The 18,720-nt window shown below is 38.9% G+C and overlaps 1 protein-coding gene across 2 annotated transcripts in view; it reads right to left on the reverse strand.

Moving 5' to 3' along the window:
- Positions 1-18,720, reverse strand: part of DENND1B (DENN domain containing 1B) — a 244,903-nt gene that overhangs the window by 83,656 nt on the left and 142,527 nt on the right. For both annotated transcript variants that reach the window (XM_027774545.1, XM_027774546.1), the window contains 2 exons: positions 11,000-11,100; positions 4,969-5,014 (listed from right to left, as the gene is read on the reverse strand). In XM_027774545.1, the coding sequence (XP_027630346.1) occupies positions 4,969-5,014; positions 11,000-11,100 (147 nt within the window). The remainder of the gene's footprint in view (positions 1-4,968; positions 5,015-10,999; positions 11,101-18,720) is intronic.

An 18,720-nucleotide genomic window follows, 5' to 3' on the forward strand; every position in this document is an offset into this window, starting at 1 on the left:
AGATCTCTACATATTAGGTAGGAGTTTAAACTTGCTAGGAAAACGGTAGTGGGGGGTAGGACATTTCTATGTTAAGAAAGCCACAGAGCCTATGTAGAGGGTGGACTCTCAAATGGACACATGATTCTAAATATTGTATTTCTCTTATAGGGCTAGTCCTGTAGCATAGCATGGTTAAGCACTGTACAGAGGAAGACAGAATTCACGTCATCAGCCAGGGTTCAAGTCCTACCCCAGCAGCTTAGAAAACTAAGTGTGCCAGGCACACACTCGCCTGTCCAGGATCCTGACGAGAGAGAGAACTGAAGGCAAAGGGGTTATGGCATGACCAAGCCCTGCTGAGTTGTGCTTTAACTCTCTCTCTCCCTCCCTCTCTCAAATACATGCGCATACCCACTGGAAATAAGTAGGAAAAAAAACACTTCTAAAAGACATTAAAATCATTATAAAGTAAAACAAAAAAATGGTCACTTTGGGACCAGCAGGTGGTATGGGGGTTAAGGCACTGGACTTCCACATGGCAGACTGCAATTCAAGTCCCAGACCTGTCAGCGCGCTCTCTCTCTCTCTCTCTCTCTCTTTCTCCCTGGTGAACAAACATGCCCTTAGCAAAATGTTTAAAAACCAGTAATAAAAATAAATAAAATTAAATAAATAATTTTTAAAAAGACCACTTCAAAAATATTAGTAGATAATTACTTGTGAAGATTACAAAAACATTTGAAAATATACTCATTTCCTTTCCTTTCCTTGTGTATACATATCTGTAAAAAAGATTTAAATACATAGATATGCGGCTATCTATAAATAACTATAGTATAACTACAATGATAATATATTTTATATGCAAAAAGTAGCATTTGTGTGAAAAATATAGGTCATAAGTTTTATTTCCTTCTTCATTTTAGGTTGTCCTTATGATGAAATGACAAAGAGAATGTAGAAACCTAACACATTTTTAAGGGATTAAATGAGTTAGTCTAAGTAGCCCAGGATAATGGCTATGTGCTCCCAAAAGGTTTTGTGATTCTACCAACATTAAACTCAGAATAAAGGAAACTGAGGTTCATATAACACATAGGCTTTGTTTGAAATTGCTCTTTTTTTAAACGTTTGATAGTAGCTGAGTATTAAATTTTGTTTGAGAGACCACCCAAGAAGAAATAGAAAACACACTCATTTCAAATTAGTAAATTGAGAGCCCATACAGAGAGAACAATTCTACATAAGTCAAAAAAAATGCACTTAATTTACATATTTTTAAAAGACAGTTTGTATTACTATCACTACTTTGTGATCTCTATTTTTTTTCTCTCCAATTCAAGCCTTAGCTAGCTCTAAATAGACATGAAAAGGTATATGGTTCATAAAATGGTGACCTCTTTGTCTCAGATTTTGCTGTCTCCTAAGACTACAAAATATAAAGTTAACAGTGAGAAGACAGGTTCATGCTGTGGGTCATGCTGGAGCTGCCCGGGAGGCGGAGGTTCAGCTCCTGACCCAACCTGAACAGGCTGGCATGGTGCCCCATGCCTGTGGTCCTAGCCAACCAGAAGTCTGGGACCAAGGACCGTGACTTAGTGAACTCTGTCCAGCATACTTCCCTTGAGCCAGCCTGTGGTGTGGTGGTTAAGGGGATGAAGCTCACTGTGACCTCAGAGTTCTAGACTCCATGGCTTGAAAATCACACCAGGTGTGTGTGTGTGCATGCCCACAATTCCAAAAGGAGGCTGGAGGAGAAGAGTTGGTGCCGCCATCCCAAAGGGGGTGAAGGGGATTTCTCATTTTACCTCCCTCTGTCTCTCTCCAGGCATTGCAAGCGCTCAATAGCAAATTAACAACAACAACCAAAAAAAAAGCCCTCTGTCTCTTCTTTTAAGAAAAAAGTGAGAAAACATTTTAAAATTCTGCCTTTTTTTCCAAGATATAAAAATAACATCACACATAGATGAAAAGGCTCATTAAGAACAACAGTGGGTGTTAGAGTTGTTAGTTCTCTCCCGTCCCCTATTTTCGACCCTCCATACCATATGCCTACAAATGTACCCTATGCACATTAATGCAAAGAAAGGATACAGCGGCCGCCATCATATAATATGGTAAAACTGGTGGCCTTCCACTCGGAGTCCTTGTGCATTGAAATAGGGAAGATAACCCTCATTTGTAGCCTCTAATAATATTTTCCTTTCCTTTTTTTTTTTAAGGTTTTTGCCTGAAGGCATATGTGCTCAGCCAGAAAGAGACAGGAAAGGGAAAGTGAGAAATCATTCCCCAGGAGCATGGCAATGCTGCAATCCCTTCTCCCTTCTCTTTCTAAGATTTTGGGCACACATGTACACATATCCAGCATGATTTCCAAACCCCTATGTCTGGGACTTGAACCCTGGTCAACCATGTGGGATTCCAGTTCCTTAATTACCACATCACCTGCTGGCCCTTAATCTTTTCCTAATCATGTAATAAGGCTTGTTCTGTTTTGAGTTCAACCCTGAAGCTGAGTTTTCAGTAATAATAAAATATCATTGTTCATTTTGGAGCTAATTTATATTTTAATTAAAAAGAGACTTCTAGCCATCTTATCCTCACAATTATATAAAAATGACTGAAAGAACTATTTCAAGGGATATAACTTGATGTATTTGGGACACTATGCTTAAAAGTTTCTATAAAACTAATAAAATGTATTGAAATGATCTTGAGTGAATGAGAGAATGAAAAGAGTCTTCAAAAAGTTCATGAGAATAAAAGTAAAGCATGGGCTTATTTTTATGCAAAAAACTGACATTCATGCATTTTTTATAATTTTACATGAACTTTTGGAAGACCCCCCCCCCATGGTATTTAGATTTGTTTTTAAGAAAATAATTGGTTGTAATACTCAAACAAAATGCCAGCTCAATCTCACATATTAAATATGTAAATAGCTATATTCATATTTTAATCATAAAACTTTTAATTAAATAAAAATACAAAACATAGAATTTAAGTGAAAAAATATTCCTAATAATGACATAATAAGAATGAAATTTAAGACATATGTCATCTTATAGAGCCTGAAGTTATTAAATGGTACCCAGCTGGGTTAAAGGAATTTCTGAAGTTCCTGGTATACCTTTTTATTCACTATTAAACCAATAACCAAACAAAGCTGATTACTAAGACACTTGGATAGTCTAGTGTATAAAAAGCACAGAGGCTCCCACTAATCTAATCACAACTCCATTCATAAACTATGAAGTAACCTGTTCTCATTTAATAATAGAAGTCAACCTAAAGTTTGGACTATTTCTCTAAGATAACATTTTTAAGAAATCTTATATTTGTTCCTAAAAAAAGCACTGTTTTTCTTTATTCATGTCAAACAAATATGTGATAAATTTAACTAAATATTTAAAACACGTATCCCCTTCTATAATACTTTGAAAACACTGAATCATTTGTTTTTAAAGTTGATATACAATCAGTATGCAAAAAAGTTAGTACGTACCTTTGACAATATTAAATATTTTTCATCTCTATGAATAATTTATTAAAAATTATATACACATCTCTCTCTATTTACTATATCTAATAGATATAGTAAATATATACTATTACTATTAGATATAGTAAATAGAAAGAGACGTGTATATGAATATAAAAATCAAATTTGAGGACCCTATTAGAACATAATTCAACCATGATTAGATTTTATATAAATGCTTTTGTACAAATTACTGATAAATAAAATGCTAGTCAGATATCCCATAATCTAAACACAGATGAAATACTGGTTCACAAATGTTTTATTTCATATATTTTTGTCCTTTTACTGAAAGTACCTTGACATGTAAGGATAAGTTCTAAATAAGTAAATAAGGAAAATATAAGGAGTCATATAATTATCTAACCAGGAGCTTAATATTAAAAACAACCATACTAAAGAAATTCATAAAGAAATACTTTTTATTAATGGTGAAACAAATTTAAAATGTTGCTATAGCATTTTACCAAAAGGAAAACATGCCCAGTGCTAAAACCCAAGTAGGGTTCCATTATCTGGGCATCCCAGAGAGGCATGACTCTCTCCCGATAGGATCCTCCGAAGTTTTAAAATAATATCAACAGAATCTTTTTTGATCAAAATAAGGACCGATGTATCCACTGCAGCAGCATTGAACAAGGACACCAAACCTAGCTCATCCAGTTGTTCCTTAGAAACTGGGTTAAGACGCAAGCCACACAACCAGCAAAAGAATTTATTTTAATAAAATGGAAATCATCCAGCATAATGTTGTTACTCAATCGACTCCAGGCTTTTGTTTGAATCCAAGACTTTTGTTTATTTTCTTAGATGCTAAGAAAATAAAGTGATTATCTGGAAATCTCACTGATTTCAAGATCGAGCTGTTTAAAATTCAAGGTATTTCTCTTGAGCAATAACTTAAATGACAAAAATCATTTTCAAATGATGTGGTGACAGTGGGAAAAAAAGATAGTGAATTTTACATCCCCCTACAAGAAAGAAAATTAAAACTCAAAAAAAGAGCTATATTCGAACTAAAACATTCACGATTAAAATATTAAAACTACATAATGTAAAAGCATACTGATAAATTAGAACATAACAAAATCTGCAAAACAAAAATGTTTCATTTTATGCCTCACAGGTATACAAATATTGGATTTAAATATATAAGTCTGAAAAATAAATCTCACTGCCATTTTAAAGAAGTGGTTTATCTAGGACTAAAATTTTTAGTATTTAGAAGCTTGACAATATGACTTCCACCATGCCATAAAAATGGCATTTAGCATACTAATTTAAATAAAGGTATTTCAATGTCACCTTTTCACAATGACCATTTAAATGCACTCTATGTAATGAATAGTCACATTGCACTATTCAATCATCCTGAAAAAATTCATCTTTTAGCTATTATTTTAAGAGTAAACTGTATCACTACTTCACATCTGAAAGATACTCACCTCTATGAGGCTGGAGTGTATTCCAATCAGGTACGGCATCGGGGCACTAAATTAAAAATACATATATGTATAGATTCATAAAATTCATCAAAACGAAAATAATAAAATAATTCAGAATGCATAATAAAATAAATTAAATGCTCATTCCAGCATAGCACATCACAGGTATTCAAGATTATTCAAAATATAAAAACTCAAATTTGTTCTCAGATGCCACTAATAGGTTTAAATTAAGGTCGATATAGATTAAAGTCACAAGATCACTTACAATTAAATCAAGAGTTATAGTGTCTGAACAACCTCTTTTTATTTAAGAAGATTGGGGTTTAGTTCTAGGGTGAGCTGAATCTTCTCCATGTACTTCAGAACAAATACACCCCACCTAATCACCAAATGTATTTACAAAAATGCATTTACATCTTTTCCTATTTGGTTACATTTTTATTTCTAGGATTTTCTTAACACTTCTTCATTGTTTGAAATCTCCTGTGTCAGTGCATACTCTTAGAGCCTGACTGTGAGACAGGCACTGTCCTGGAACTAGAAGTTCACAAGTGACCGTGTTCTTCTCCTGCTGGGCTCTGAGACCTCCCCCGTGTACCTTGACTTTTACTTAAATTTTATAAATTCAGATTTATTGTACTTTCACTTTTATTAATAAGCACAGTTTTAATAAATGTATTACTAGGGACCAGCAGGTGGCATGGTGGTTAAGGTGCTGGATACTCCCACATGGCTGACCACGGTTCGAGTCCTGGACCTGGTAGCTTGCTTTCTCACTTCCCCTCTTTCTCTCTCTCTCTCTTCTCTCTCTCTCTCTGTGTCTTTCTCTGTCAAATTAAGAATAAATGAATGAATAAATAAATCATTTAAATAAATAAATAAATAAATAAAATGTATTACTACTCAAGTAAATATGGGAATGACCCTGAATTAATTTAGCACATGTTATCTGGAGCCCTGGGCTTGAGAACAGTAGCTAACAACACAGACAGAATTATTACTTTTTTATTATTCCCTTGTGGGAATCTGAGATCCTAGTAGAGAAGAGAGACATTAAATAATTTGTAATGTGTAAAACCAGAATCTCTAGTAATTTCAGAACTCTTTCTCATAAAATATCAGAAGGAAATGATTCAACTTGACATTTCAAAACTCAACTACTATCTAACAGGAAAACACGGGGATGGACAGATGACTACAAAGGCGATAGAAGATATGTGAATAAATAAAAGCCAAGCATTTCTGGCAATTCTTTCATAGATATCTTAATGCGAACCTCTTCTATTAATGCAAACAGATAATTGTCTTTCTCAAAGGATTTGCATAATTTTCTAAACGTCACCGTCACTAATGGAGAGAACAGTGTTTTCCAAACTCCTGTGTGTTCACTTAGCTACTGAGACCAGTAACAGATAAAGCTAACGGCACTTCAGCAGACTGGGGGGTTTCAAAGCAACCTCAAACAGTTCCAATTGTACTGAAGGATGGCTAAACACTAACTTACATACCCAGAATTCACAAAGGAAGTGTGAGAGAGTTACCTCACTCCTCATTAGCCTGAGCATTCTAGTTCTTAGCTTCTGATTATACTAGACTCTGACTCCCAGTTGCCTTTGCCTCTGTTGCTTTGTTCCTTCCTACTTTATTTTTTAATGTTTATGCAAGAGTCCATCTGGAATTAATCTGATAGTAGAGATAACTTCATTTGACTAAAAGTTGAGCACTATCTACAGGTCTCGGTATCCTGAAGACCTAACAGATTTTCTGCCTTCCAAAGAAAAAGGATGAACACATGTGGACTGTCCCACTTTTGGTTAAACAAGGGAAGGCCAGTTCCTTCCGTGGCTCAAGATCTCATCCCTGGAATTCCCTCAGGGACACTAAAGACAGGAAATGCACATTACTAACTATTCTGGACTTCCATAGTTAAGGCAACTTTTCCGAAACAAGCTAGATGACGCCCAAGGTAATAAATACGTCAAGTTCTCCCATTTCCAAAATAGCATCAAATTATGGAAGCCACCAATTCACCCCAGGTTAGGTTACCTTGCCTACTAGATTTATGGTACAGAATTCTGTCCAAATTCTCAAATTCTGAAGAACATTTTATTTGTAAAAGAGTGTAAATCAAAAGATAAAAGCCTTTAGAATGTAACAATCATGTCCATTTTACAGAGGCTAGGGGGATATTAGAGGACAACTTTGAAAACTTTACGAAAGCTACTTATATTCTGAAACATAAACAATAAACTTACAGACATTTAAGCTAGAATAAAAAAATTAATAAAAAGTTCCCATGCAGAACTTAAGAGAGTAAATAATACGTTCTTTTTTTTATGAGATCATTGGGTATCTCCACATGTTTTTCTCTCACTAATCTCTAACAAAATCCAAAACCCTGCGATGTTAGAACTATGATTAAGCTAGAGCATGCTCTAAAACAATTATGATGCTTTATAGAACTCAGAGTGAGCTGAACGGTTCTTCTCCCTATGAAAACTGGACTGTGTACATCTCAATATGAAATCAGCCCAATCTCATGGAAAATCATTTTGCAGCCCTAACTGAAATTTCCTAATGAGACTAGGGTGTTACTAAGTCAGGAAGAGATCCTTGGCAAAGAGATGTTTTAGCATCCATGCACAAAACCGTCCTGGACCTTTCTGTCAAACAAATCATTTTGTGAAAATAGATGCAGAAGGCTCTTTTACGACTGATTCTTTTTGGTAGCAATTAATTTTTTTTTTTTGGTAGCAATTAATTTTTACCCTAAAATAGGTGTTTTCCTCCATGTAGGTTTTGGGTTTTTTTTAACAAAAACACCACCCATGACACCGACTACCATGGCAGTCGACCTGGGTAGTCTAAAGAACATCTTCCACTTGTTAAGCTACGAAGATAGTTTCATAGGAAGACAAGTCAGGAAGCCTCAATAAAAAGGGTGACTCATGCACTCCCTGAACACATAATACGTGATTATAATTTTCCTGGTCCTAGATCCCACTCATGTTTATGGACTCAGGAAAGTTAGGGATGTTTGGCAGCATCACAGACTCGCCACATTAAAGTACTTTCAAAGTGGCTGATTAAGAAAAAGAGGCAGATGGTGTCACTTCCTCCCAGGAGCCTTCTCTAATCCTGCCTGGGAGTGTAGCCCACTCCTTCCTGGACGTCCCATCCACAGTTACCTCACATATCTTCACAAGAGCAGGGCTGCTGCGTGACTCAGCTCTGTGTGTATGTGTGCACGTGTGGGCGGTCACGTGTGTATTTCTTACCTGGGAATCCCGCAAGGACAGAAACTAAATCTTATGCATTGTGTTCACAGAACATGGGCGTTTGCTGTTATAAATGTCTGATGAGCCAAAGGACGGATGAATGAGTAAATGAATCAGCAAAGAGGCAAGGCTTCATCAGACAAGCCCCGGATGCGATATTTATCCATGGTCACAAGAGGGCACTCTGGCTCTCTGCAGTCAACACCACGCTGGAGCCACTGGTGCGAAAAAGACTTTACAGAGCTAGGATCACCCCAGGATTTGCGAGGTCCCCACCACGCTGCAGAGTCAGCAAAGATAGATCCACTCCTATCACACTTGCTGGCACTACTTTTGAACTGAAATATAAAAAGTAATTTACTTAAAGATCATGAGTTGAAAGGCTAACCTGTAACACTTTTCTCTGCTTTGCATATAGCTCTCCAAGGATGTAAAAAAAGAAAAACATTTTCCCTGGGAAATAGTTTAATCCATCAAATTTTCTCACAAATGAAGAAAGCCAGAATCTTAGATGGTTATTTCTAGAATAAAATTGAGTAATTCAGACCAGTTTCTGTAATAGAAGTCGAGCCCATCACTGTGACCTTAAGATTCTAGAAGTTTCAGATCATGCCCTGTTTGAGTTAACATGGCTCTACTCTGGGAACTAGAGAGGTCTTGGGCATGATCTGTTGGAACTCATCCTAAAGGCTACATCAGATGTTAGAACTAGAAAGGAAATTCCAGGGACTGAAATACGGAGCAAGCCACCTTCATTATGGTGAAAGCAGCAGAGGAAGATCTCACAGCAGGGATATGAAATACCAGAAAGACAGTTCTGGAAAGAATTAGTTCAGAACTGCCTGTGTCATAGAATTGTTCCTAAATAACATTTTGGAAAGACTTTAATGTGTAAGTCATTACAGAGAATTAAACTTAAAGGTGTGTTACCTCTTAAGAGGTCAGAACATGTTAATGAAAAAAATCAAGATGGCACTCACATTCTATAGGATAAAATGAAATTCCAAACTTCATAGTTAAAAGTGTTAGTCCTTCATATAGTTTTTTCTATAATTATATATTTTCTAATACTTTGGGGAATTATTTTTAAAATAGGTAAGTGTGCGTCACTGAACCCCCTGTGCAGAGATCACTGCACCTGCCAACGTGCATAAGCTGTAGTCCCTGCCTTCAAGGGTGCTAAAATACAGTAGGTATGCTGGTCAGAGAAAAACCTAACTGAGTAACAAATGAGTCTGCTGATAGATCTGGCTTTTCTCTAAGACTTGGGTGTGTGACACATCACAATATAACAGTTAAATGCTCTCCTACAGCGCCACGGTGCCCTCTCTTTCCTTTCTGGTTTTCAAAGAGCAGAGTAGCAGTGGTCGGTGGCTGGGCATTTTCAAGACCAGGAACACTATCATGCATAGACACACACGATGCATTAATACAATCGATGTGTGACCAAGCATGTGTGCTTTTACGATGACTCGTTCTGAAGAGAGTCAGTCATAAAAACTTAACAGAAAACCTGTGTATATGTACTTGAATAAGTTTAATCCCTAAATACTTGAAGTGACCTGCCTTTCGTGAAATAGAAGCTAAATAAGTGCACTGATTATAAAAGAGCTTTGTTTTTTCATAACATGATAGCTGTGATAGAAGCAAACACCCTAAAGTCAAAACAATCTTCTTGGGACCAGCAGATGGTGTAATGGTTGTATAGCTGGACTCACATGTAGTCAACCGTGGTTTGAGTCCTGGACCCAGCAGCTTAAAACTCATGCTGGGTGCATGTACGTGCATGACCAAGATCCCAAGGGGAGAATGGAGAAGAAGGGACTGTGGTGAGGTCATCCCCCCAGGGGGTGATTTCTCACTTTTTGTTTCTCCATCTCTCTTTGTCTCTCCAGCAAGCACACATGCCCTATAGCAAAAATTTCTCCTACAAAAAAAAAAAAAATTATCCTGGGTGTGTATGTATGCTTGTACATGATTTAGAGAGAAAAATCGCATCAAATTTCTAAGGAATTAAGCTATGTCTCCAGAAGACGATTACACAATGACGATAACACTTTGCTCCAATCTGAAGGAGGTTCCAAAGCTGTGTTGAAGTCTGACTCTTACACATCCTCATTAGGAGATGCAGCTTCTTCCAGGGAAGAAGCCTGGTTGAATTCGGGTTGGGTGGGACCATTGGCAGTTGATCCTGATGTCAGAAAGCTCCTCAGAGTCACTCCTCACACTTTCCAACATTGCATTTCATGGTGGCTCAAGACAGAGACTTTGACTTGAGCCAGAAAACTTGAGAATTCGCCTACTAGAGGCAACCCCTTGGCCAAAGTTTGCTATTCAGTGTGCTGCTGAGGAAGGAGGGGTGAAGGACAGCGCGTCCTCGGGTAACCTAACACGTGTGCCCTGACAGGGACAGGCAGTGTCTGGCAGACGTGCCCGACGAATTCTGACACCTGGCCTATAGGGTTCTCTAAGGAATGTCATACTTCTGGACAGTTGCCTGGACCCCAGACGAAGGCTGTATTTGTTTCTGTGTATGCATTTAGTTATCTAACTGAGGCAGAGGAGATGAACCCTGAAGAACCTTCTGTGCGCTAGGTACTCAGTATTGCTGCCTTTGATAGGAATACTGCCCTTCATTCAAGCACCCGGCAACCCTTATTGCCGATCCGTCAGTCGAGTTCTCGTGATTTGTGTCACGCGCTCCGAGTTTCCCTAGTCGCCGGGCGGTGCGAAGGAGCCGGCCAGCTTACCAGCAGTAGTCCAGCAGGTGCGGCGGCAGCACGGGGACGTAGATGTGCTGCCAGTGCATGGGATAGAGCAGCGCGGCCGAGGCGTGGACACAGGCGGTGAGCTGCAGGGGAGAGGAGAACAGTCAGAAGGAGCGGCTGACCTGCCGACCGCAGGGGCAGGACCACGCACCGGGGTAAACGGCAATCACGACACAACCGAGTCACGGCAGATCAGCTGGACGTGCAGAAAGCCCGACGCCTCAGAGGCCCCTCGGAACAATACTTAACTGGCAAAAGTAGCTTCGTGGGAACCCTATGTAGATCGTTATAACCAGCTGAGTAGACAGAGTGGGGGGCCGCAACTTAGAATCGAAGTAAAAGTGAAACTCAAAAATTAGGTGAGCGTCTTAGAAGGGAAAGGAATGGAGGAGATTACAAGTTGTGCAGCCCCGTTTGCGCATCGCTCAGATTAATATAACACGATTAAATATGGAAAGGAAGGGAGGCTGAAAGCTCCTGAGGGATATCATTAGGGCAAATTGCCAAAGAATGAAACATGAGCCAGTCAGGAGAGTCTGGAAGCTGCAGTAATACCAGGGGACTTGAATGTTCGACAGTTGGAGCTTCAGTAATGTGTGAACTGCGGGTTACGGTATCAGGAGACTCTGTTCACTGACACATAGAATGTCACTATTGACCAGCAAACTGCCCAAGCTTGACAGCTGTACTAGAGCAAGCCAAGGATATCATAATTTCACATTTAAACTGTTCATTCCAGATTAACATTTTGTTTCCTAGCTTTATATCACAACAGCTGCAATTACATTGTTGCTATTTTAAAGGTAATTGCCATTTTAATTGTTTTGTTTTGGCAAGCAGTTAATTAAACATTTTTTAATGCTTAACAAAGGGATATCACTTTTTTTTCTCTCTCCTACTGACACGCACCAGAATCCTTTCTGTGTGACTTTCTTTTCCATTTTGAATTACAGTGAATCTCTGTAGGTGTAAAGTCTTTTAGTGTTTAAGACAATAATTAAATCAGCATTCTTCTTCGCCATGTTAAAATTTTGCTATAATCTGTATTTCAAGGTTACCAATTAAATAATTTTATCTAACTTGAAAATCAGAATTAAAAAACCTGAAAATGAATCACAGACTTTCTTTAAACCCTTATGTCTACTTAATTACTACAGAAAGAGATTAAAACAAGCCCACAGTAATCAACTGATTTAAAAGAATATACAGAAGCAATACAAATCTTACTAATAGCAACATTTGTCTATGTTTAAATACAAAATAGCTTCATTAAATTAAAAAAATCTAATCTGAACCTGAAATTTAGAGATTTTTATTAAAAATATTCTTGTCTTTGTCAGACAGATTAATTTTTTCTAGCAAGATTTTGAATCAATTTTATATGGAAAGCAATGTTTTTGATTAAACTATAGAAGTTATCATTAAAGGAATTTTGGACCTTGTACTTACAAGCTTTAATAGTTTATCAAGAGAATTCCTTCAATAAATAGTATTTTTTAAATTCCTTAATTAGAGCAAACAGTATACCACTAGGAGGCATTCAGATACTTCTACTTAGCAATTATAGACCTAGGATTTATTTATGTTACACTCTGAACTAGAGGGAAATAAAAATGCAGTTGATCTAACTCATTGTGTCAAATTCTCTAAGAGCTTTCAGGTACTCCTGGCTTGTAAATTACACATCTTTTACATTGTATTAACTATTTACACACTTTGTATCCTGATGAGCTAAAAGAGCTTATATATCTTTGAAAGGTGACTAGTTATTCAATGTTTTTATTTACATAAAGATTACTTTTAAAAGAGCTCATCTAAAACCTTGAGAAAATAGAAATAGTGCAGCAAGAGGAAAATGACATCCTCAAAATGAGAAGCTGTAAGGAGGGAAACTTATTTCACTGAGCACAAGCAGTCTGAAGCTCCCTCACACGGGCTATGTATATGCTTGCCCTGTGTCCATAAGGATCAACCTTCTGTGAAGTTATCGATTATTCACTAAGAAGGCACAATGTCGTCTGATGCATTTGAGGGCTTCCTAGAGGGTGCTTTCTGTGACCCTAAGCATAGTCACACCTCTTCAGTGGCCAGCATCTGGCAGAGTCAAGATCTACCAGGAGAGAAGGAAGCTACAGGACTCGGAGACTTTTCTGATATGGGGGATGACCTCAGCGAGAGGTAAAGATGTACAAGTTTCACTGGGCTTGGGGAAGGGCTGTCACACATTTTTATCTCTCCCCGTGACTTATTCTCCTTATCAGAAAAGCTGCCAAGTCCTGTAGCTTCCTTCTCTCCTGATAGCCCCAGAATAAGTTATTAAACGTAATATAATAGGCCAGAAGGTGGCGTGGTGGTTAAGATACTGGACTGCCACATGGCTGACTACAGTTTGAGTCCCAGACCTGGCAGCTTGCTTTCTCGTTTTTTTCTTTCTTTCTCTCTGTCTCTGTCTCTATCTCTGTCTCTCTCTGGTGAGTACTCATGCCCTGTAGCAAATTTTTAAAAATAAATAAATAAACAAACCTTTATTTTAAAAAAAGGTAATATAGCAGATGTGTCAGGTTGAATAGATACTATTAATATGAGAAATTGCTTTCACAAATATCTATTGACTGTGAAACATCCGAATGGATATTTTCAGAAAAGGTCGAAGCATCATGCCCAAAAAAATCCCCCATTTGGACTCAGCAGCATGCAAGAACTATAGGGTTAAAAAAAAAAGAAAGAAAGGAAGGAAAACCAAGAGACTACTAGCATATATTTTGTTGAAAAGAGCACAAAATTATGGGACTAGCAGTTAGCGTAATGGCTATGTCGCTGGACTCCCAGGTAGTCAACGACACTTTGGGTCCAGGACCCGGTGGCTTAAACTCACGCCGGGCACGTGTGCATGCGTGCCCAAGATCCTGAGAGGAGAATGGAGGAGAAGGGATTGTGGTGTGGCCATCCCCTGAGGGGTGATTTCTCTGTCTTTCTGGCAAGCACACGCGCCCTATAGCAAAAACCTCTTGGAAAAAATTTTAAAAGAGCATAAAATTGCCAAGTTTAAAAAAAGATACAATTAATGAAAAGCAAATTTATAGAAAAGTCAAGCACATTTCTATATATCTGTATTAAATAACATCAATTAAGCACATCACGGACTCAAAGTTAGGATTTAGCCGCTAGAAGCTGTGTAACCTCTAGCCCACGGTAATAGCGATGTAACCAGGTAACCTTAGTTTCCTAATCGTTAAAATTAAAAACAAAGTCTGTGCTCTCTCAAAGATCAAATGTTCTCCTTTCTTAGACCAGGTTAATTCTGATTCTTTTTTTTTTTTTTTTAAGAAAGTTTTTTGCTCTAGCGAGAGGTAAAGATGTACAAGTTTCACTGGGCTTGGGGAAGGGCTGTCACACATTTTTATCTCTCCCCGTGACTTATTCTCCTTATCAGAAAAGCTGCCAAGTCCTGTAGCTTCCTTCTCTCCTGATAGCCCCAGAATAAGTTATTAAACGTAATATAATAGGCCAGAAGGTGGCGTGGTGGTTAAGATACTGGACTGCCACATGGCTGACTACAGTTTGAGTCCCAGACCTGGCAGCTTGCTTTCTCGTTTTTTTCTTTCTTTCTCTCTGTCTCTGTCTCTATCTCTGTCTCTCTCTGGTGAGTACTCATGCCCTGTAGCAAATTTTTAAAAATAAATAAATAAACAAACCTTTATTTTAAAAAAAGGTAATATAGCAGATGTGTCAGGTTGAATAGATACTATTAATATGAGAAATTGCTTTCACAAATATCTATTGACTGTGAAACATCCGAATGGATATTTTCAGAAAAGGTCGAAGCATCATGCCCAAAAAAATCCCCCATTTGGACTCAGCAGCATGCAAGAACTATAGGGTTAAAAAAAAAAGAAAGAAAGGAAGGAAAACCAAGAGACTACTAGCATATATTTTGTTGAAAAGAGCACAAAATTATGGGACTAGCAGTTAGCGTAATGGCTATGTCGCTGGACTCCCAGGTAGTCAACGACACTTTGGGTCCAGGACCCGGTGGCTTAAACTCACGCCGGGCACGTGTGCATGCGTGCCCAAGATCCTGAGAGGAGAATGGAGGAGAAGGGATTGTGGTGTGGCCATCCCCTGAGGGGTGATTTCTCTGTCTTTCTGGCAAGCACACGCGCCCTATAGCAAAAACCTCTTGGAAAAAATTTTAAAAGAGCATAAAATTGCCAAGTTTAAAAAAAGATACAATTAATGAAAAGCAAATTTATAGAAAAGTCAAGCACATTTCTATATATCTGTATTAAATAACATCAATTAAGCACATCACGGACTCAAAGTTAGGATTTAGCCGCTAGAAGCTGTGTAACCTCTAGCCCACGGTAATAGCGATGTAACCAGGTAACCTTAGTTTCCTAATCGTTAAAATTAAAAACAAAGTCTGTGCTCTCTCAAAGATCAAATGTTCTCCTTTCTTAGACCAGGTTAATTCTGATTCTTTTTTTTTTTTTTTTAAGAGAGATTTTTGCTCTAGAGAGTGAGTGTGTGCTCACCAGAGAGACAGAGCAAGTCAGAAATCAGCCCATATGGGGGATGACAATGACACAATTGTTTCTCCTCCATTCTCCTCTAAGCATTCTCCTTTGGGCACACATGCACATGCGTCCAGCATGAGTCTCAAGCCTCTGGTCCAGGACCCGAACAACAGTCAACCATGTGGGAGTCCAGGGCCTTCCACTGTGACACCTGCTGGCCCCAATTCAAATTCTGTATATCTTTACTAATTGAGACCTTTTTTTCCATCTAAGTGGCGAACAGAATATTGTAACTTGACTATAATGCAGATCTACCTTCAAAATACATAAAGATCACTTTAAAATGCTTCAAATCACTTTAGATAACTGTGCAACTGGAAACATAGTAACTTATTTGCTTATTCAACAAACTTCCCAGCGCCTGCGTGTGTAGTCATGCAGCCCTGTGAGGAAACGGGGGCACAGCACTGAACGGAACAAAGTCCCTGTTTTCAGGGCTCTTCCATGGTCGTGGGGAAGGCCAGCGATAAACAAGGACAGCACGTACTAGTCACAGCAACGAGTTCTGTGGAGAAACCTCGAGCAGGGCAGAGAGAGGCGGGGCAGCTCTGTTAGACAGGAGGTTCCCAAGGCTGATGTGGGGACAGGTGAACTGAAACCCAGCTGAGGGAGTGAACTCCCACGGCTTTGGGGAGAAGAGCATCCCAGGCAAATGGCAAATGCAACAAGGCCTTCGAAATTCCCGAGGCAGGAACATGTCAGGGATCTCCACAGAGCCATGGGGAGGCCAGGAAGATGGGACTGGAAAGAATGGGAGACTGGCAGGTGATGAGGTTAGAGGGGGATGCAAGAGAGCCTGCTAGGACATGGCAAAGGCTCTCATTTTCTCTGGGTGAGCTTTTCCCACACCTTGAGGACAAGGTCGACTGTCAAAACAAACTATTTACCTGGAACATTTCAAGAACCATGCAAAATAAGGGGAAATGTACTAGATAATTCGGAAGTTGGCTTGTGAATGTAAAGGACTATAAAGAACTGACATCAATTTAATATGCCAAGTAAGAAAAAGATCCTATTATTTTAAAGTTATTTATAAACAACCTTGGTGGTGCAGTTGGCAGCATACCGAACTGTAGTGCTGGAAGTCACGCAGCCAGTTGCAGGTTCGAATCCCAAGCCCAGTTGGCCTGAAACACATGAAGGTGGAGATCCTTGTGCCTAGCTAGTATCCTGACTAGCAGGAAGGCTGGGAAGGGGATCAGAGCATAACGAGACCTTGCCTAGGATCGATCGATCAACCTCTCCCTCTCCTTCTCTCTCTCTCTCATACACGTACATAAAATAATACTTTCAAAATTATTTAAAAATTAAAGTCATTTATGAAATATTGAATGTTTATGCTTAAAGAAAATGGACGTATCACTTAGTCTTTCTTCAAGCCAGAATAACCCAAGTTACACCTCAGTTTGGGACAGGCCTAGGACTCCTCGTTGTGTCTCTAATATTCCATCAATTGCTTCTCTTTTTTTTTTTTAGAATTATTTATTTCATTTTATTTATTCATTACTTTATTTTTAATTTTCCATAGGCCACATGCACTCACCAGAGAGAGAGAGAGGGAGAGGGAGTGAGAAAGCAAATTGCCAGGTCCAGGACTCAAACCGCAGTCAACCATGTGGGAGTCAAGCACCTTAACCACCACCCCAGCTATTTCTTAATACCACAGCTTCTGACTCTCAGGTGCTTCTTAATACCACAGTTGTTTTCCATGAAAGTGGAGCAAAGGGTGAAGAAAATAATTTCTATAATTCAGACAAGTCACATCTCTGACATTATACCCTGGAAACTGAAATAATAACACACTGTAATTTTCAGAGAGACATAAAGGTAAAAGATAAAAGCATAAGAAAAAATTCCTTATCTTTAAGCAGCATGTGAATATTTAATTGCACATATATTTTCATAAAGCACTTCACTATAATTAACTGATAAGACCCACAGGTTGAGTAATGCAAAACAGAATACGAATACACACATAAACAGGTACTTCCGACAAACTCCAGTGAAGAAGTAAGCATAGAGGGGAATCATGGGAAGAGAAGAACTGAGGAAAACTCGACAGAGGTGGTCAGCGACAGTGAACGTAGTCACAGAATAAAGGTGGCTGGAACAGCCCGCCACCACCATGTCTAACATCCATACTGCGGTTGGCAGCAACGGATAATGACAATCACGACAGCCTGATAGCCAACTTTCACCTATTTCTTTTTTCCCCCCCTGTGGAGAGGATTTCTTTTATTTTTATTTTTATTTTTATTTTATTTTATTTTATTTTATTTTATTTTTGCAATAGGGCGCATGCACTCGCCAGACAAAGAGAGAAAGAGAGACAGAAAGCGAGAAATCACCCCCCAGGGGGATGGCCATGCCGCAATCCCTTCTCTTCCATTCTCCTCTCGGGATCTTGGGCACACACGCACACGCGCCTGGCGTGAGTTTAAGCCACTGGGTCGGGGACGCGAACCGCGGTCGACTACGTGGGAGTCCAGCGACGTAGCCATTACGCAAACTGCAGGTCCCACTTTCACCTATTTCTGTGTCCCAGGCACTGCTATGAGCACTAAAAGCTCTCAGGTCTACTCCTGACAACAACCTTACGGACTAAATACTGTTACTGCTCTCCCATTTCACAGACTAGGGCACTGAAACATCAAGCCAACTGCTCCTGACCACAGAGCTGATGAGCAGAAAATGCCCATAATTGAGTAACATCTACTCACTGAACATAGCTTACATTAATTATGTAATAGAACACGCATTGGGCCAGCCCGTGACCTGGCGGTTCAGGCGGCGGAATCCCACATGACAACCACACAGCTCAATTCCCGACTTGGCAACTTGAAAAACACATGAGGCACACGTGCCTGCATGCCCAGAATCCCAGAAGGAGGGAGGAATGGAGGAAACTTTTGCCATTTGATGTTTTCTCACTTTCCACCCCTCTCTCTGATGAACATGTACGCCCTCTAGCAAACTTAAAAACAAAACAAAACAAAATGCATCTTTAGACTGAACAATCAAATAAACAAGAATAGTTGGCCTTTGTATAAAACATTGAGGGATCTACAACAGACACAGATCCAGCTTACGCAACTTTCCTCAGGCACCACAGCCTGCAACGTCAGC

This window comes from Tupaia chinensis, unplaced genomic scaffold, assembly GCF_000334495.1.
Source record: "Tupaia chinensis unplaced genomic scaffold, TupChi_1.0 Scaffold000453_1, whole genome shotgun sequence".
Lineage (NCBI taxonomy): Eukaryota > Metazoa > Chordata > Mammalia > Scandentia > Tupaiidae > Tupaia > Tupaia belangeri.